This window comes from Bufo bufo, chromosome 2 (genome assembly GCF_905171765.1).
Source record: "Bufo bufo chromosome 2, aBufBuf1.1, whole genome shotgun sequence".
Lineage (NCBI taxonomy): Eukaryota > Metazoa > Chordata > Amphibia > Anura > Bufonidae > Bufo > Bufo bufo.
The window spans coordinates 634107638-634120182 of NC_053390.1; the positions used below are offsets into that span (position 1 = coordinate 634107638).

At 46.0% G+C, this 12545-nt stretch overlaps 1 protein-coding gene across 1 annotated transcript in view; it reads left to right on the plus strand.

Annotated features, from left to right (window-relative positions):
- The first annotated feature begins 323 nt into the window (after positions 1-323).
- Positions 324-12545, plus strand: part of NAA15 (N-alpha-acetyltransferase 15, NatA auxiliary subunit) — a 69238-nt gene continuing 57016 nt past the window's right edge. The window contains exons 1-4 of the mRNA XM_040418463.1: positions 324-647; positions 9620-9704; positions 10729-10833; positions 11365-11522. Of these exons, the coding sequence (XP_040274397.1) occupies positions 594-647; positions 9620-9704; positions 10729-10833; positions 11365-11522 (402 nt within the window). The 5' untranslated portion in view covers positions 324-593. The remainder of the gene's footprint in view (positions 648-9619; positions 9705-10728; positions 10834-11364; positions 11523-12545) is intronic.

Consider the following 12545-nt stretch of genomic DNA (forward strand, 5'->3'; position numbering starts at 1 on the left):
GGGATCCTTATCCGTTCAGAATGCAAGGTGGAAGCGCTGTAATTCAGCTGAGAGTGCAGTAACTGAAGTGAGCGCTAGAGGTCGCCACCCCACAGGCAGTGAGCAGGGCCCAGGCCTGCCGCGTCTAATGACGGCTGAGGTAAAAGAGAGCGGCTATCTGTGCCTGGAGCTCGCTGCTCTAATGACGGGCGAGACGCTGAGTCCCAGCGATACAGTGAGCGCACACTACGGCAAATGGCCGCAACTCCTTCCCGAAGTGTGGGCGTAGCCGTGTGTAAGCGGAAAGAGACCAGCAGCGGGTCATGGCGCAGGCGCTGATCTCCCTGTGACCCGGGAAGCCGTCCCTCCTCCTTCCGCCATTTTGGCCTCTGCTTCTTGTCGGATCTGTTCTGTTACCACGTGAACTACCCGGCTGGGGCCCTGACAGGCCAGGGAGGAGGAGAGGCGGTAGTCAGGCCGGTCTAGGTGTGAGCGGTGACACCTGCCTTGTCCGAGGCGCCCATCGTGAATCCCCGGGTCAGGACACGCCGAGGGGGGGAGCGGGTGTAGCAGCTCGTACGAGGCCGTGTGGACGGGTGAGGAGCGGCCGCGAAATGCCGAGTGTCAGCCTCCCGCCCAAGGAGAACGCGCTCTTCAAGAGGATCCTGGTGAGGAGCGGGCTGGGGGCAGGGATCACCTGGGGCTGTAGTGAGGGGGTCAGTACCAGGTGACAGTGCCCAGCACTCCAGTAGTATCCTGTCCCTATGGTAACTGATCATGTAACTCCCCTGTGCAGCAGTCTATGGGCAGCAACCTGTTGGCTTATGTCCCATAACTGATATATCAGTGACTGAGGCCTGCCACCGCTGAATGAAGAGCAACCCAAAAGTGTGGTTGGCACACCTCGGCCATTGATAGCGCATTACTGGGATAAGTATCAGGTCGGTGTGGGCCCCTCGAAGTGATGGACAGTGTGGCACTGTGCGGCCTGTTCTCCATTCACTGCTATGGGGGTCAGGAAAATAGCCGTGTGAGTGGCTGATCCTTACCTAGCGTGGCTGATCCTTGCCTAGCGTGGCTGATCCTTGCCTAGCGTGGCTGATCCTTGCCTAGCGTGGCTGATCCTTGCCTAGCGTGGCTGATCCTTGCCTAGCGTGGCTGATCCTTGCCTAGCGTGGCTGATCCTTGCCTAGCGTGGCTGATCCTTGCCTAGCGTGGCTGATCCTTGCCTAGCGTGGCTGATCCTTGCCTAGCGTGGCTGATCCTTGCCTAGCGTGGCGGATCCTTGCCTAGCGTGGCGGATCCTTGCCTAGCGTGGCGGATCCTTACCTAGCGTGGCGGATCCTTACCTAGCGTGGCGGATCCTTACCTAGCGTGGCGGATCCTTACCTAGCGTGGCGGATCCTTACCTAGCGTGGCGGATCCTTACCTAGCGTGGCGGATCCTTACCTAGCGTGGCGGATCCTTACCTAGCGTGGCGGATCCTTACCTAGCGTGGCGGATCCTTACCTAGCGTGGCGGATCCTTACCTAGCGTGGCGGATCCTTACCTAGCGTGGCGGATCCTTACCTAGCGTGGCGGATCGCCTGGACTGTGTGGTCCAAGACTGGAAAAACACAGCTGCTTTCTTCCAGAAACAGCACCACATCCTCCCCTGGGTTCCATTGAAGAAAATGGGGCTGAGTTGCAATACCGCACACGGACTGTGGCCAGTTCTGCAGGAGTTTGGAGAAAAGCAGACCTGTTTCTGAACCTGGGCAACCCCTTTAATCAGTTCTCTGTCAGATTGATCAGACGTGTGGCGCCTAGAAGAGAGGATCAGGCATGCTGAAATCCAGTATGTTCAGCGGTGGATGCTTGGCAGGGACTAACGGCTTTAACCCATTGTTAGGGAATGATTCATGCCTTTTGTGTGAAGAGGTTCATGTGGTTACAGCTCACGGTAGATCAGCGTAGTCCAGGAGGATGGAAGTCTATCTGAGTGATCCAGAGTAGGTCCACGTTTTGGCTTTTGATGGGAATCAGAAGTTGTCTTTGATACATGGGATACATTGTTTTGTGTCGTAGTATAGGACTGTATTCAGACAGGGACTGTCGCATGTTGAATAACCCTTTACTACCTGCCCTCCCGCTTTACCTGGGTAGGACTCCCGTCCTTGTATTTTAAAGGGCGTTTCCAAGATTTAAAAAGAACTTGGCACAGAGAAGTGGGTGTTCTAAAATAAAGGGAAAAAAAACCTGCTAGTGCTGTTCTCTTTACTACCCAAGAACCCATTCAAACTTGCCAGACTTGTGTAGTGTTTTTTTGTGGCATTTTTGGACATATAGTGTGTTGGAGCACAGGCATTTTTTGCAAGTCTTGCTTTTTTTTATTTTAGGAAAGTATGTTCCCTCATCACTTCCTCCTGTAGAACCATATGCAGAAAAACACACCATTGCAAAATGTAATACATTGGCGCTTGAATTTGGGAGAAAAATGGCAGAAAATTAGGGAGAGAACCACAACACCCAGTGCGTCCTCCGATTTGAAATTTAAAAAATAAAGCAGTATTTAAAAAATAGTCACCAAGTGTTAAAAAAAAAATAAAAAAAAACTGCCACTTAAAAAAAATACATGTTTGTGCTCCATTTAATAATTCCCCCAAATTTCTATATTCTATTGGAAGCGGTGGTTTGCATGTTGTGCACTTAGGCCGCTTTCATGCGGTCCGTGTGTGATCAGTGGGGTCATTGCTGGAGCGCTGGACTGAGGGGAAGCTTTATCAACTGGTGCAAAGGAAAACAGACTTAGTTGCCCATAGCAACCAACTGGATTGATCCGTTCTTTTTCTGAAGGATCTAATTGGTTGCCGTGGGCACAAGCTTTGATAAATCTCTCCCTAGGGGCTCATGCACACGACCGTATGGCTTTTTCAGTGTTTTGCGGGCTGTTAACGGATCTGTTTTTCCGCTTTTTGTTTCAGTAGTGTTTCCGGTTCAGTTCCGTTTTTCTGTTTGGCGTATACAGTAACTGCATAGGAAAAATTGGGGTGGGCATAACATTTTCAATAGATGATTCCGCAGGAACGGATACGGAGTACATTCCGTATGTGTTCCGTGTTTTTTTTATTTTTTGTGTGGACCCATTGACTTGAATGGAGCCGCGGAACATGATTTGCGGGCAATAATAGGACATGTACTATCTTTCAATGGAACGGAAATACGGAAACGGAATGCACACAGAGACACTTTAGTTTTTTTTTGCTGACCTATTGAAATGAATGGTTCAGTATAAGTAACGCATACTGAACTAAAAAAAAACGGTCAGTATACTGAACGCAAAATTTGTTCGTGTGCATGAGCCCTAAGTTTTTATTTTATACTGCCCGCTGCTCTGTGCCAAAAGAAATCTCAAAATCCCATTCATTCACCTCAGTGACTTAAACCCATAAAATGTTGTGCTGTCCCCTTGGTCAAACTTTTCCTCCAGTCCCTGTGTGCGTACCCTAAATTGTCCTAATGAAATGGGGGAGCAGCTGGGGCCTTTCTCCAGCTCAGTAGGGCCTAGGCTTCAGTAGCAGGTGGCAAATGGGTGCACGGTCCAGTCCTGAGGCCTAACGTATACCCTGACCCAATGCAGACCTGTGGAGAGCCATCCGTGGAAGGGAAAGTAAATTAAAGTGTTTTTTTTTTTTTTTTTTTTTTTGTTTTTACTTATTTCAGTTTTGGGGGAAATGTCAGACACCCCTTTAGTGTATATCCCCATAAATTGCAATGCAAAGGGTGAAAGCTGACAACATTTACATGTAAGATGTGCAGATTTGTCGCAGAAACGTTATAAAATCTGAATGAAATGCGTTGCCAGATACACGTGGCATTAGAGCAGTGTTGGTAAGATTTGCCATGTGCCATTCAAGATGGGCAGTTGATTCCCTCTTCTTGCCAACACGCTATAAATTGGCACATTTATTCTAAATGGAGTTTAACCGTCCATGTCAGTAATGCCTCTTGCACACGACTGTATGGCTTTTTCTGTATTTTGCGTTCCGTTTTTCACTAATCCGTTTTTTGTTTCAGTAGTGTTTCCGTTTGTGATCCGTTTTTTGCGGATTGGAAACGGAAGCATACAATGTTTAAACAGTACGTACATAAAAGAAAATTGGGCTGGACATAAAAATTTTTAATAGATGGTTCCGCAAAAAACGGAACAGATACGGAAGACATCCGGATTCAATTTTTTTTGTTTGCGGAACCATTGACTTGAATAGAGCCACGGAACGTGCTTTGCGGGCAATATTAGGACATGTTTTATCTTTTTGAACGGAAATACGGAAACGGACTGCATACGGAGTACCTTCCTTTGATTTTGCGGACCTATTAAAGTGAATGGTTCCGCAAATGGAACACAAAAAAACTAAACGGAAAATTAAAATACGGTCGTGTGCAAGAGGCCTAAGACTGATCCAACTCTTTATTTTGGGTTTGTTGTTTTCATGTTTTGTGGATCCACAATTTGCGGACCAGAAAATGGATACAGTCGTGTATGGAGCACAGTCCTTTCTCCTGGGACCTGCTGCTACAGGAGCTTTCTATACACAGCCTTCTATTTCTACACATCCAAATAGCCATGTACATGACTTGGTGGTTTGTAAAATAGCACATATGGAATAGGGGGACCGCTCACCACTCCGGACATATATGTTTTATTAAATATTTGTATTTCCCATACAGTAAAGATTCTGGAGAACTGTACGTTGTTCCATTCCTCAGTTATTGCTACTAGAAGTTTATTAATAAAGGGACAGCTGGGTGTTACCAGTTGGGGCTGTGCCCCTGCACACTCTGACTTGGGTAGACCGTGCAGGGACACACACCTAACGGGTAACACCCAGTTGTACACTTGTTAATTTTAGTAGCAATAACTGAGGAAGGGAAAAAATGTAGACATATAACAAAAGATGCTCCAGAATAGTTAGTGCATAGGGAATCAAGTTATTTAGTGAAATATACACGTCAGGGAGGATAAAAGGTCCTCTATCAGTTTTATAGCTCATTCAGACAGCCATATGATTGAGTCCACATCCGTTCCGCAATTTTGCGGCACAGATGCGGACCCATTCATTTCAATGATCCACGGTTTGGTTCTGCGGCTCCGTGGAAAAGATAGAGCTTGTCTGCAGTCGCGGACAAGAATAGGCATTTTCTATTATAGCTGCGGCCATGTGCGGTCTGCAAATTGCAGAACCCACACAGCCGGTATCCGTGGTTTGCGGATCCGCCAAGCACTATGGCCGTCTTACACTGATTGGTGGGGGTCTGACACCCGGGACCCCACTGATCAGCTGTTTGAGAAGGCACTGGTGCTCACAGTAGCGCTGCAGCCTTCTCGCAGCTTTGCCTAGGCCATAATATAAAGCACAGCTGCTGTGCTACTGCGAGCGCCGCTGCCTTCTCAAACAGCTGATCAGGTGTTGGGCCCCCACGATCCAGCGAACAGGTCATCAGCGGAAAACCCTTTGAATATAAAAAAAAAACGACCTAAATGTTCTAAAATGCTCCTGACATCTCCAGTTCCCTGCTGGTCCAGCGGAGGCGCCCTACGGGTATGCGACTCCTGCAGCCTCAGTGGTCACGTGCCGTGCCACTGGCGCTTGTCATATTGTGGGCATTCTCTTTTATGCCCAAAACAGTATATACTGTTTGAGCTGAGGCCATTGCTTGTATCTAGCTCTTACCCCCGCCAAATAACAAGGGTTTACTGTGAGCTCAGCATAGTAACTTGTGCTGCTGGCAGGCTGGGACCTGTATTCATCCCAGGTTGGCACTGCTCACGAGCCTGAGCACATTCTGCTTCCAGTGCATGCACGTCCCATGGGAGGCCGAATCAAGCCTTCAAGTGTTTGCAGTAGCGCCGGTTCAGCATCTTCTACCTTCCACCCACATAGTAAATTCTACCTGTGCATCTGGAATGTATGACGTGCCTGGGACTGCTGCACCATGCCGCCTCCTCCTCACAATGAGAGGTTCAGGTTTGCAATTTATTAATTGACATTAGTTTAATATTTGGAGCCATTCATTTCAGTTCATGTCTGTGGCTTCTTGTAGTAGCACCTTGTAGACGAGTAGATCCAGAACATCCGTGTGGACTACTAGAGAACCCGATGATGATGCCATAGACCTCAGGAGAAATGTTAGCTCTTGTGATGGGACATATACATGATTGCTCTGCTGTATGAGAACTTAGAGTAGCAGTTAGGGTACTTTCACACTAGCATTATTCTTTTCCAGCACTGAGTTCCGTCCGTCCTAGGGGCTCAATACCGGAAAAGAACTGATCTGTTTTATCCTAATACATTCTGAATGGAGAGCAATCCGTTCAGGATGCTTCAGTTCAGTCACTGTATGTTTTTTGGACGGAGAAAATACTGCAGCATGCTGCTGCATTTTCTCCGTCCAAAATTCCGGAACACATGCCGGATCCGGCATTATTTTACATTGAAATGCATTAATGCCCAAGTGTTCTAGCAAAACAGATCCATGCGCAGACCTTTAAAAATGTGAAAAAGATAAATACCGGATCCGTTTTTCCAAATGACAACCAGAGAGACTGATCTGGTATTGCAATGCTATTTTGAGACAGATCCGGATAGTCTACAAATGCTATCCGTTTGCATACAGATTGCCGGGTCTGACAGGCAGTTCCGGCGATGGCACTGCCTGCCGGGAATCCAGCAACGCAAGTGGACTGCACATCGCCGGCACTATAATAGAAAATGCCTTTTCTTGTTGCGGACAAGAATGGGGCATGTGTTTTTTTTTTCGGGAACGAAAGTGCGGATCCAGAGATGTGGACAGCACATAGTGTGCTGTCTGCATCCGTTTTGGCCCCATTGAATGGGTCCGGACACATTTTGCGGACGTGTAAAAGTACCCTTAATTATTTTATACCCCCCTGTACCTACCAAGAAATACAAAGTGTTCCTTTTTACAGAATTAATTGGCAAGTAAAAAAAAAACATCCACTCACTGGAAATCGAGCTGATGTGAAGATTTTAAAGGGGCTGTGTCTTCTTTCTTCCAAATGCACCACAAGTGTTCGTAGATGGTGTGTGATTCACTCCTGGATGCAGGATCACTGTATAGATACGTTGGCATGCTGCCATTGCAGTCACTTCAGAACGCCTAGATGGACATCTTGTAGCAGCTGTTGCACTGCAGTCACTTGTAGTGTTTAGCAGCCTCAGATGTCACCTCGTGCCCAGTTGCCACAGCTGTAAACATGCCGCAGGGCACATTATTGCTAACGCATTGGTGGTAGCAGTGGATGGCATAGGATTTATCCATCACAGTATATATGGAGCCAGCAATTGTGGTCTACTCCAATCTCCTGATCGGGGGAGTACCAGCTGTAGGACCCCCATCGATCTGTGCCTTCCTGGCGTGCATGTAGTGTAGTTGCATATGATAGGATTTTATATTGCTGATGCGGAGAACTTTCAAGGACAACTTGTGTGCTTCCTGCCTCCTGTTCTATATGACATTGTGGATGTACGTAGCTGCACCCATACAGTACAGAGGTATGTGCAGCTGAAGGTTAAAGGGGTTGTCACTCCAGCAAATGGCATTTTTCAGGTAGAGAAAGTTAATACAAGGCACTTACTAATGTATTGTTGTTATCCATATTGCTTCCATTGCTGGCTGGATTCATTTTTCTATCACATTATACACTGCTCATATTCAGGGGTTATGACCACCCTGCAATCCAGCAGAGGTGGTCGTGCTTGTACACTATAGGAAAAAAGTGCTGGCCTAGGCGTACTCCTACCGTCCCAGCCACCACAGAGGCAGCTCTTTTTCCTACAGTGTACAAGCACAGCCACAGCTTCTGGATTGCAGGGTGGTCCTAACCCCTGGGTACGAGCAGTATAGAATGGGATGAAAAAATGAATCCAGCCAGCAAAGGAAGCAATAAGGACAATCGCAATACATTAGTAAGTGGCTTGTATTAACTTTCTCTACCTGACAAATGTCATATACTGAAGTGAGACAACCCCTTTTAATCTCTAGTCTAATCTCAAGAAATTCTTGTGTATCCTGTAATGACCTATTGTTAGACATGTCCTCCACTTCAGGCCAGTTTTAGATCGCGACGCACCGACCAACCTCGGTCCTGAATGGGAAGAGTGGAAATATTCACTGACAGAGTCCTCTGGCTGCGTCGTATCTCCCAGAGAACAAAGGATCAGACATGGTGACATCCAACAGCTTGCCCGTCTCTCCCCCTGCCCATTGGCCAACATGTCTAGAACAGTGACCCTTTCACGAGCCAGGTTTTAGCCACTAATGTTGTAATTGTGTGGATACATCCGTTTTTTTGGATGTGTAGCCTTGCAGCTCAGCACTATTCCCTTGAAACAACCCAGTAGACAACCGCTTTGCGATGACAATGCTCAGCTTTGTGTTGCTCATATTTTACTGATGACACAGTATTTGAAGGGACTGTCCCCTGATTACATTTTAACTGTCATTTAGATTGCCCAAAATATAATGATTTTCTATTGAAATAATTAAAAATGTTTTTACGCTCAGTTATTGCTTTACTTCCTTGTTATGGCGCCCCCTGGTGTTCTTTTGTTTCCCCCTCAGAGCGTCCATCTGATGTGTCCACCGCCATGAGAAGAAGCCGCTTCTAGTATCTTGATTCTTATTGGCTAGTCTGCACAGTAGCAGGAATGTACAAGCGGATCCGGCTGATGGGACGGAGCTATTGGCCGTGTTTGCCCACCAGTCCTGGACACATTAGGTGATGTTCTGGGACGGATTAAAAAGAACAGCAGGGCACGCCCAAAGTATTTTAATTTCATCTTTATGGAAACCGCATAGCTTGCTGTGCTAGGCTGTTTCCATGCCGTGCAATGGGAGCTACTGAAAGAGCGGGGTCCTGGCCAGTCCATTCTCGCCTTAGTAACTACCAAATGAGACAACCCCTTTGGCACATCATTAGTTTTTATTTCTGGGACGACCCCTTTAATACGGAGTTGTCAGATTAATGTGCTGACCTATGAAGGGGCAGCCTACTAGGGTTACACGTCTGTACTGCTGCAGCCAGAATGACACAGGAACGCTGTTTGGTTACTAGGAGAATACACCGGACACAGGTTTTGTGTGGTTTATTCTTGGCCTCTCGCTGCGGTGACGGTAGACATGCATGCTCAGCAGGGCAATGCTCTGCTCATGAACGCACTAGTCTATAGACTGCGTCCACCAGTCCTCGTAGCCAAAACACATGTACCATTTTATTTTGACTACTAGGATTGTGGACATGTAGCTGTCATTTGCTGGCACATGTCCCTTTATGAATGGAGGGGCAGGTTGTGCACACATGCCGCTGCTGACTGCCGGAGAAAGCAGAGTAAAGTATGTTTGTGTAATAGAAAACCCCTTTATGGGCTTCAGACGGCTGCCACGTGTAATGACCGTAATGGTTAGTGGCGGTAGATTACTGAGGCTGGAGTGGGGGTTATCGGCAAGCAGTGTGATGGATGAGCTGATTTCCTGGGAGTGACTTATCCTCCTAGGTGACGTTTACGCCGTCGCACTGTAGGAGTGCAGTCTCCTAAATGATAGGAAGTGCTTATTTCTCCCATTTTTGTCTTTTCAGAGATGTTATGAACACAAGCAATATCGAAATGGGTTGAAGTTTTGCAAACAGATCCTGTCCAATCCCAAATTTGCTGAACATGGAGGTAAATATAAGCAAATAACCTACCGATGGTTTTGTGTCCACTGTCTTACCAAATCCAAACCATTTGTGAAAAACAGTTTCCATGTGTAAGAGATCCACCTCTGTCTGTAAGGAAAATGAGCCCTGACTGTTAAAAAAAAAAAAAAAAAAAAAGAAAACCCCGTCGCCTGGTCTCCCCTTCCGATCAGTAATCTCATCGATGTTATACATTGAGCTCAGTAAGGCTATGTTCACATGGTCGCAGCAGAGGTCACACTTCTGCAGCACATCTACATGAGGTTTAGCCCCACTGGCTTTTACTTGTGAGGAAATAAGTAGCATGCCACGTTTTTCTGCAGCTGATTTTTTTTTATTTTTTTTTCCCCATGGCATCTAAATGGGGTTGTGGTAGCCCTGTTCACATGTATGAGATTTCGAATGTCATTGGATATGATATAGCTTTCGGCACAGAATGCACACATAAACCTGTGACACATCTGACACACATGAATGGGGCCTAATAAAGCAGACCTAAAGGGAAATAGGGGGGCAGTATGTCACAGTAGGGTCTAAACACTGCCCGCAAGGGGCATACGGTCTCAACTAAATCTAACTTCACTTTCATTTCCCAATGATCTGACCTGGCAACCTTCTCCGTACGCTAAAACCCAGAGGTGTACCATCTGCTGGGAGAACATTGGGACTGGTGACACATGAATGGTGTAGTATGGGATTTACGGTAGCTCCTCAGCGCTGATATTCTGACATCCATGGACGGGTATACTCTGTGCAGTCGGTTAGGCTTCACTGGGGCGCCAAAGATGGAGGGTTCTTGTGTGATGGGTGTTCTTGCCCAGGAACAGCAGTGTCTGTCCCTACAGCAGTGGTGTTTATGCGCTCCGTGTCAACAGCTTCCACACTGTAATTACATAGTAACAGGGTGAGCTCGCAATCCAATTTTTCATTGTAATTTCTATACATATATGGGTGTTTTTGTTTTGTTTTTTAAACCAAAAATCCAATTGACCTCTCTTCCTCTGCTATAGAAACGTTAGCAATGAAAGGACTGACATTGAATTGTCTTGGGAAGAAAGAAGATGCTTATGACCTTGTACGTCGGGGACTAAGGAATGACCTAAAAAGTCATGTCTGTATCCTTTTATCACTTCTCATGTTCCATTGCTTGTGACATATATGGGAGTATGTGAAGGTAAACAGTTTAGAAGCGATTGAGGTAATTGCATTTTGGACTAATTCTGTCCTGGAGGAGCAAACTTTCCAAACTTTCTGGGATATAAAATGCCATTTTAAAGGAATTTCACTTGGTAGTCACCTGAGCTAGTGAAGGTAAAATGCCAGCTTTAATTGGCATCTAGCTTTTAATTGGACCCTAAACTAAGTACTTGGTGCCCTTACTCAATGGAGCCATGTGTTTTGGTAGATGCACTATAGACATGTCCTCTGTATATACACTTTACTGTGTAATAACCAAGCATCGATGCAGTTACTGCGTGTGACCAAACAAAAACCAAAGGTGACTTAGACTTAATATGCAGTAGAACGATATTAATGAGACCACTTACTTTGTGTGTGACTACATTTTTCTGCTCTTCTTGCACTTTGTATTTATGTTGTGCCATTTCTGTGTAAGAGTCCTGTTTTCCTTAACTTTGGACATTTAGGCTGGCACGTGTATGGCTTATTGCAAAGATCTGATAAGAAATATGACGAAGCCATCAAGTGTTACAGGAATGCTCTGAAATGGGATAAAGACAATCTGCAGATCTTGCGGGACCTCTCTTTACTTCAGATCCAAATGAGGGACCTGGAAGGTTACCGGGTAATTCAGTTTTCTCCTACTTCATAAAGGCTATGGACATGGAAAAAATTACTTTTACATATGTTAGAAGTTTTCCAGGATTTTGATACTGATGACCTATCAGCTGTTTGAGAAGGCATCGGTGCTCCCATGAGAGCCACAGCCTTCTCGCAGCTTACCAAGCACAGCGCTGTACAATGTCTTCAATAGGGCTTAGCGCGATACCAAGCACAGCCGATTTTTATTGTACGACGCTGTGATGTGTAAGCTGCATGAAGGCCGCGTTGCTCACAGGGGCGCCAATGCCATCCCAAATGGCTGATCAGTGGGGGTCTTTGGTGTAGGACCCCTACCGATCAGTATCAAAATCTCGGAAAACCCCTTAAAGTTTGTCTGTAACTTCCATCCTCATTTATTTTCAGAGCCCTTGACATTCAGTTCACAGCCTGCTTTGTCAGCTTGTCTTCTGGGGGAATTTACAGTAGCATAGAATAGTCACAAATTTTTTAAAAAGGTCTCGATTTCACAACAGAAGTTTGCAACTTTTTGCCTTTTTCCAACACACTCACCACTTTTACATAGGCTCGACACATTTAACAAGATTTGTGCAACAAAACTGGCGCTCATTTACACCTTAAATCTATGCCATCAACTAGTAGGCATAGATAGAGTTTTCTGGTGCACAAAAATTAAGAGGTTTTCGCAGGTCCTACAAGTCGACTGTCAGTAAGTCAGATAATGAACACTAGTGAGCATTAATGTACTTCACAGAACTACAACCATTAAAATGTAACTTTTATTATATTTGATAAACTAAGAATGTTTGGAAGCTCTCCTATTGTCTGTCCCTACTCTGTTGGCAGTGCCTAAAAACGGAATGGCCGCCCAGATGAGAATGATCCTGTGTCTGGAACCTCCTGATAGCCCCTAGTATCACCCTGACACAAGGGTACAGCCGTCACCAAAGCATAGTGTCTGTCCGTTGTGGTCACCCATCAAACCACAAATGAAAATACCTTACAATTGTCCAATTAATTCACTTGA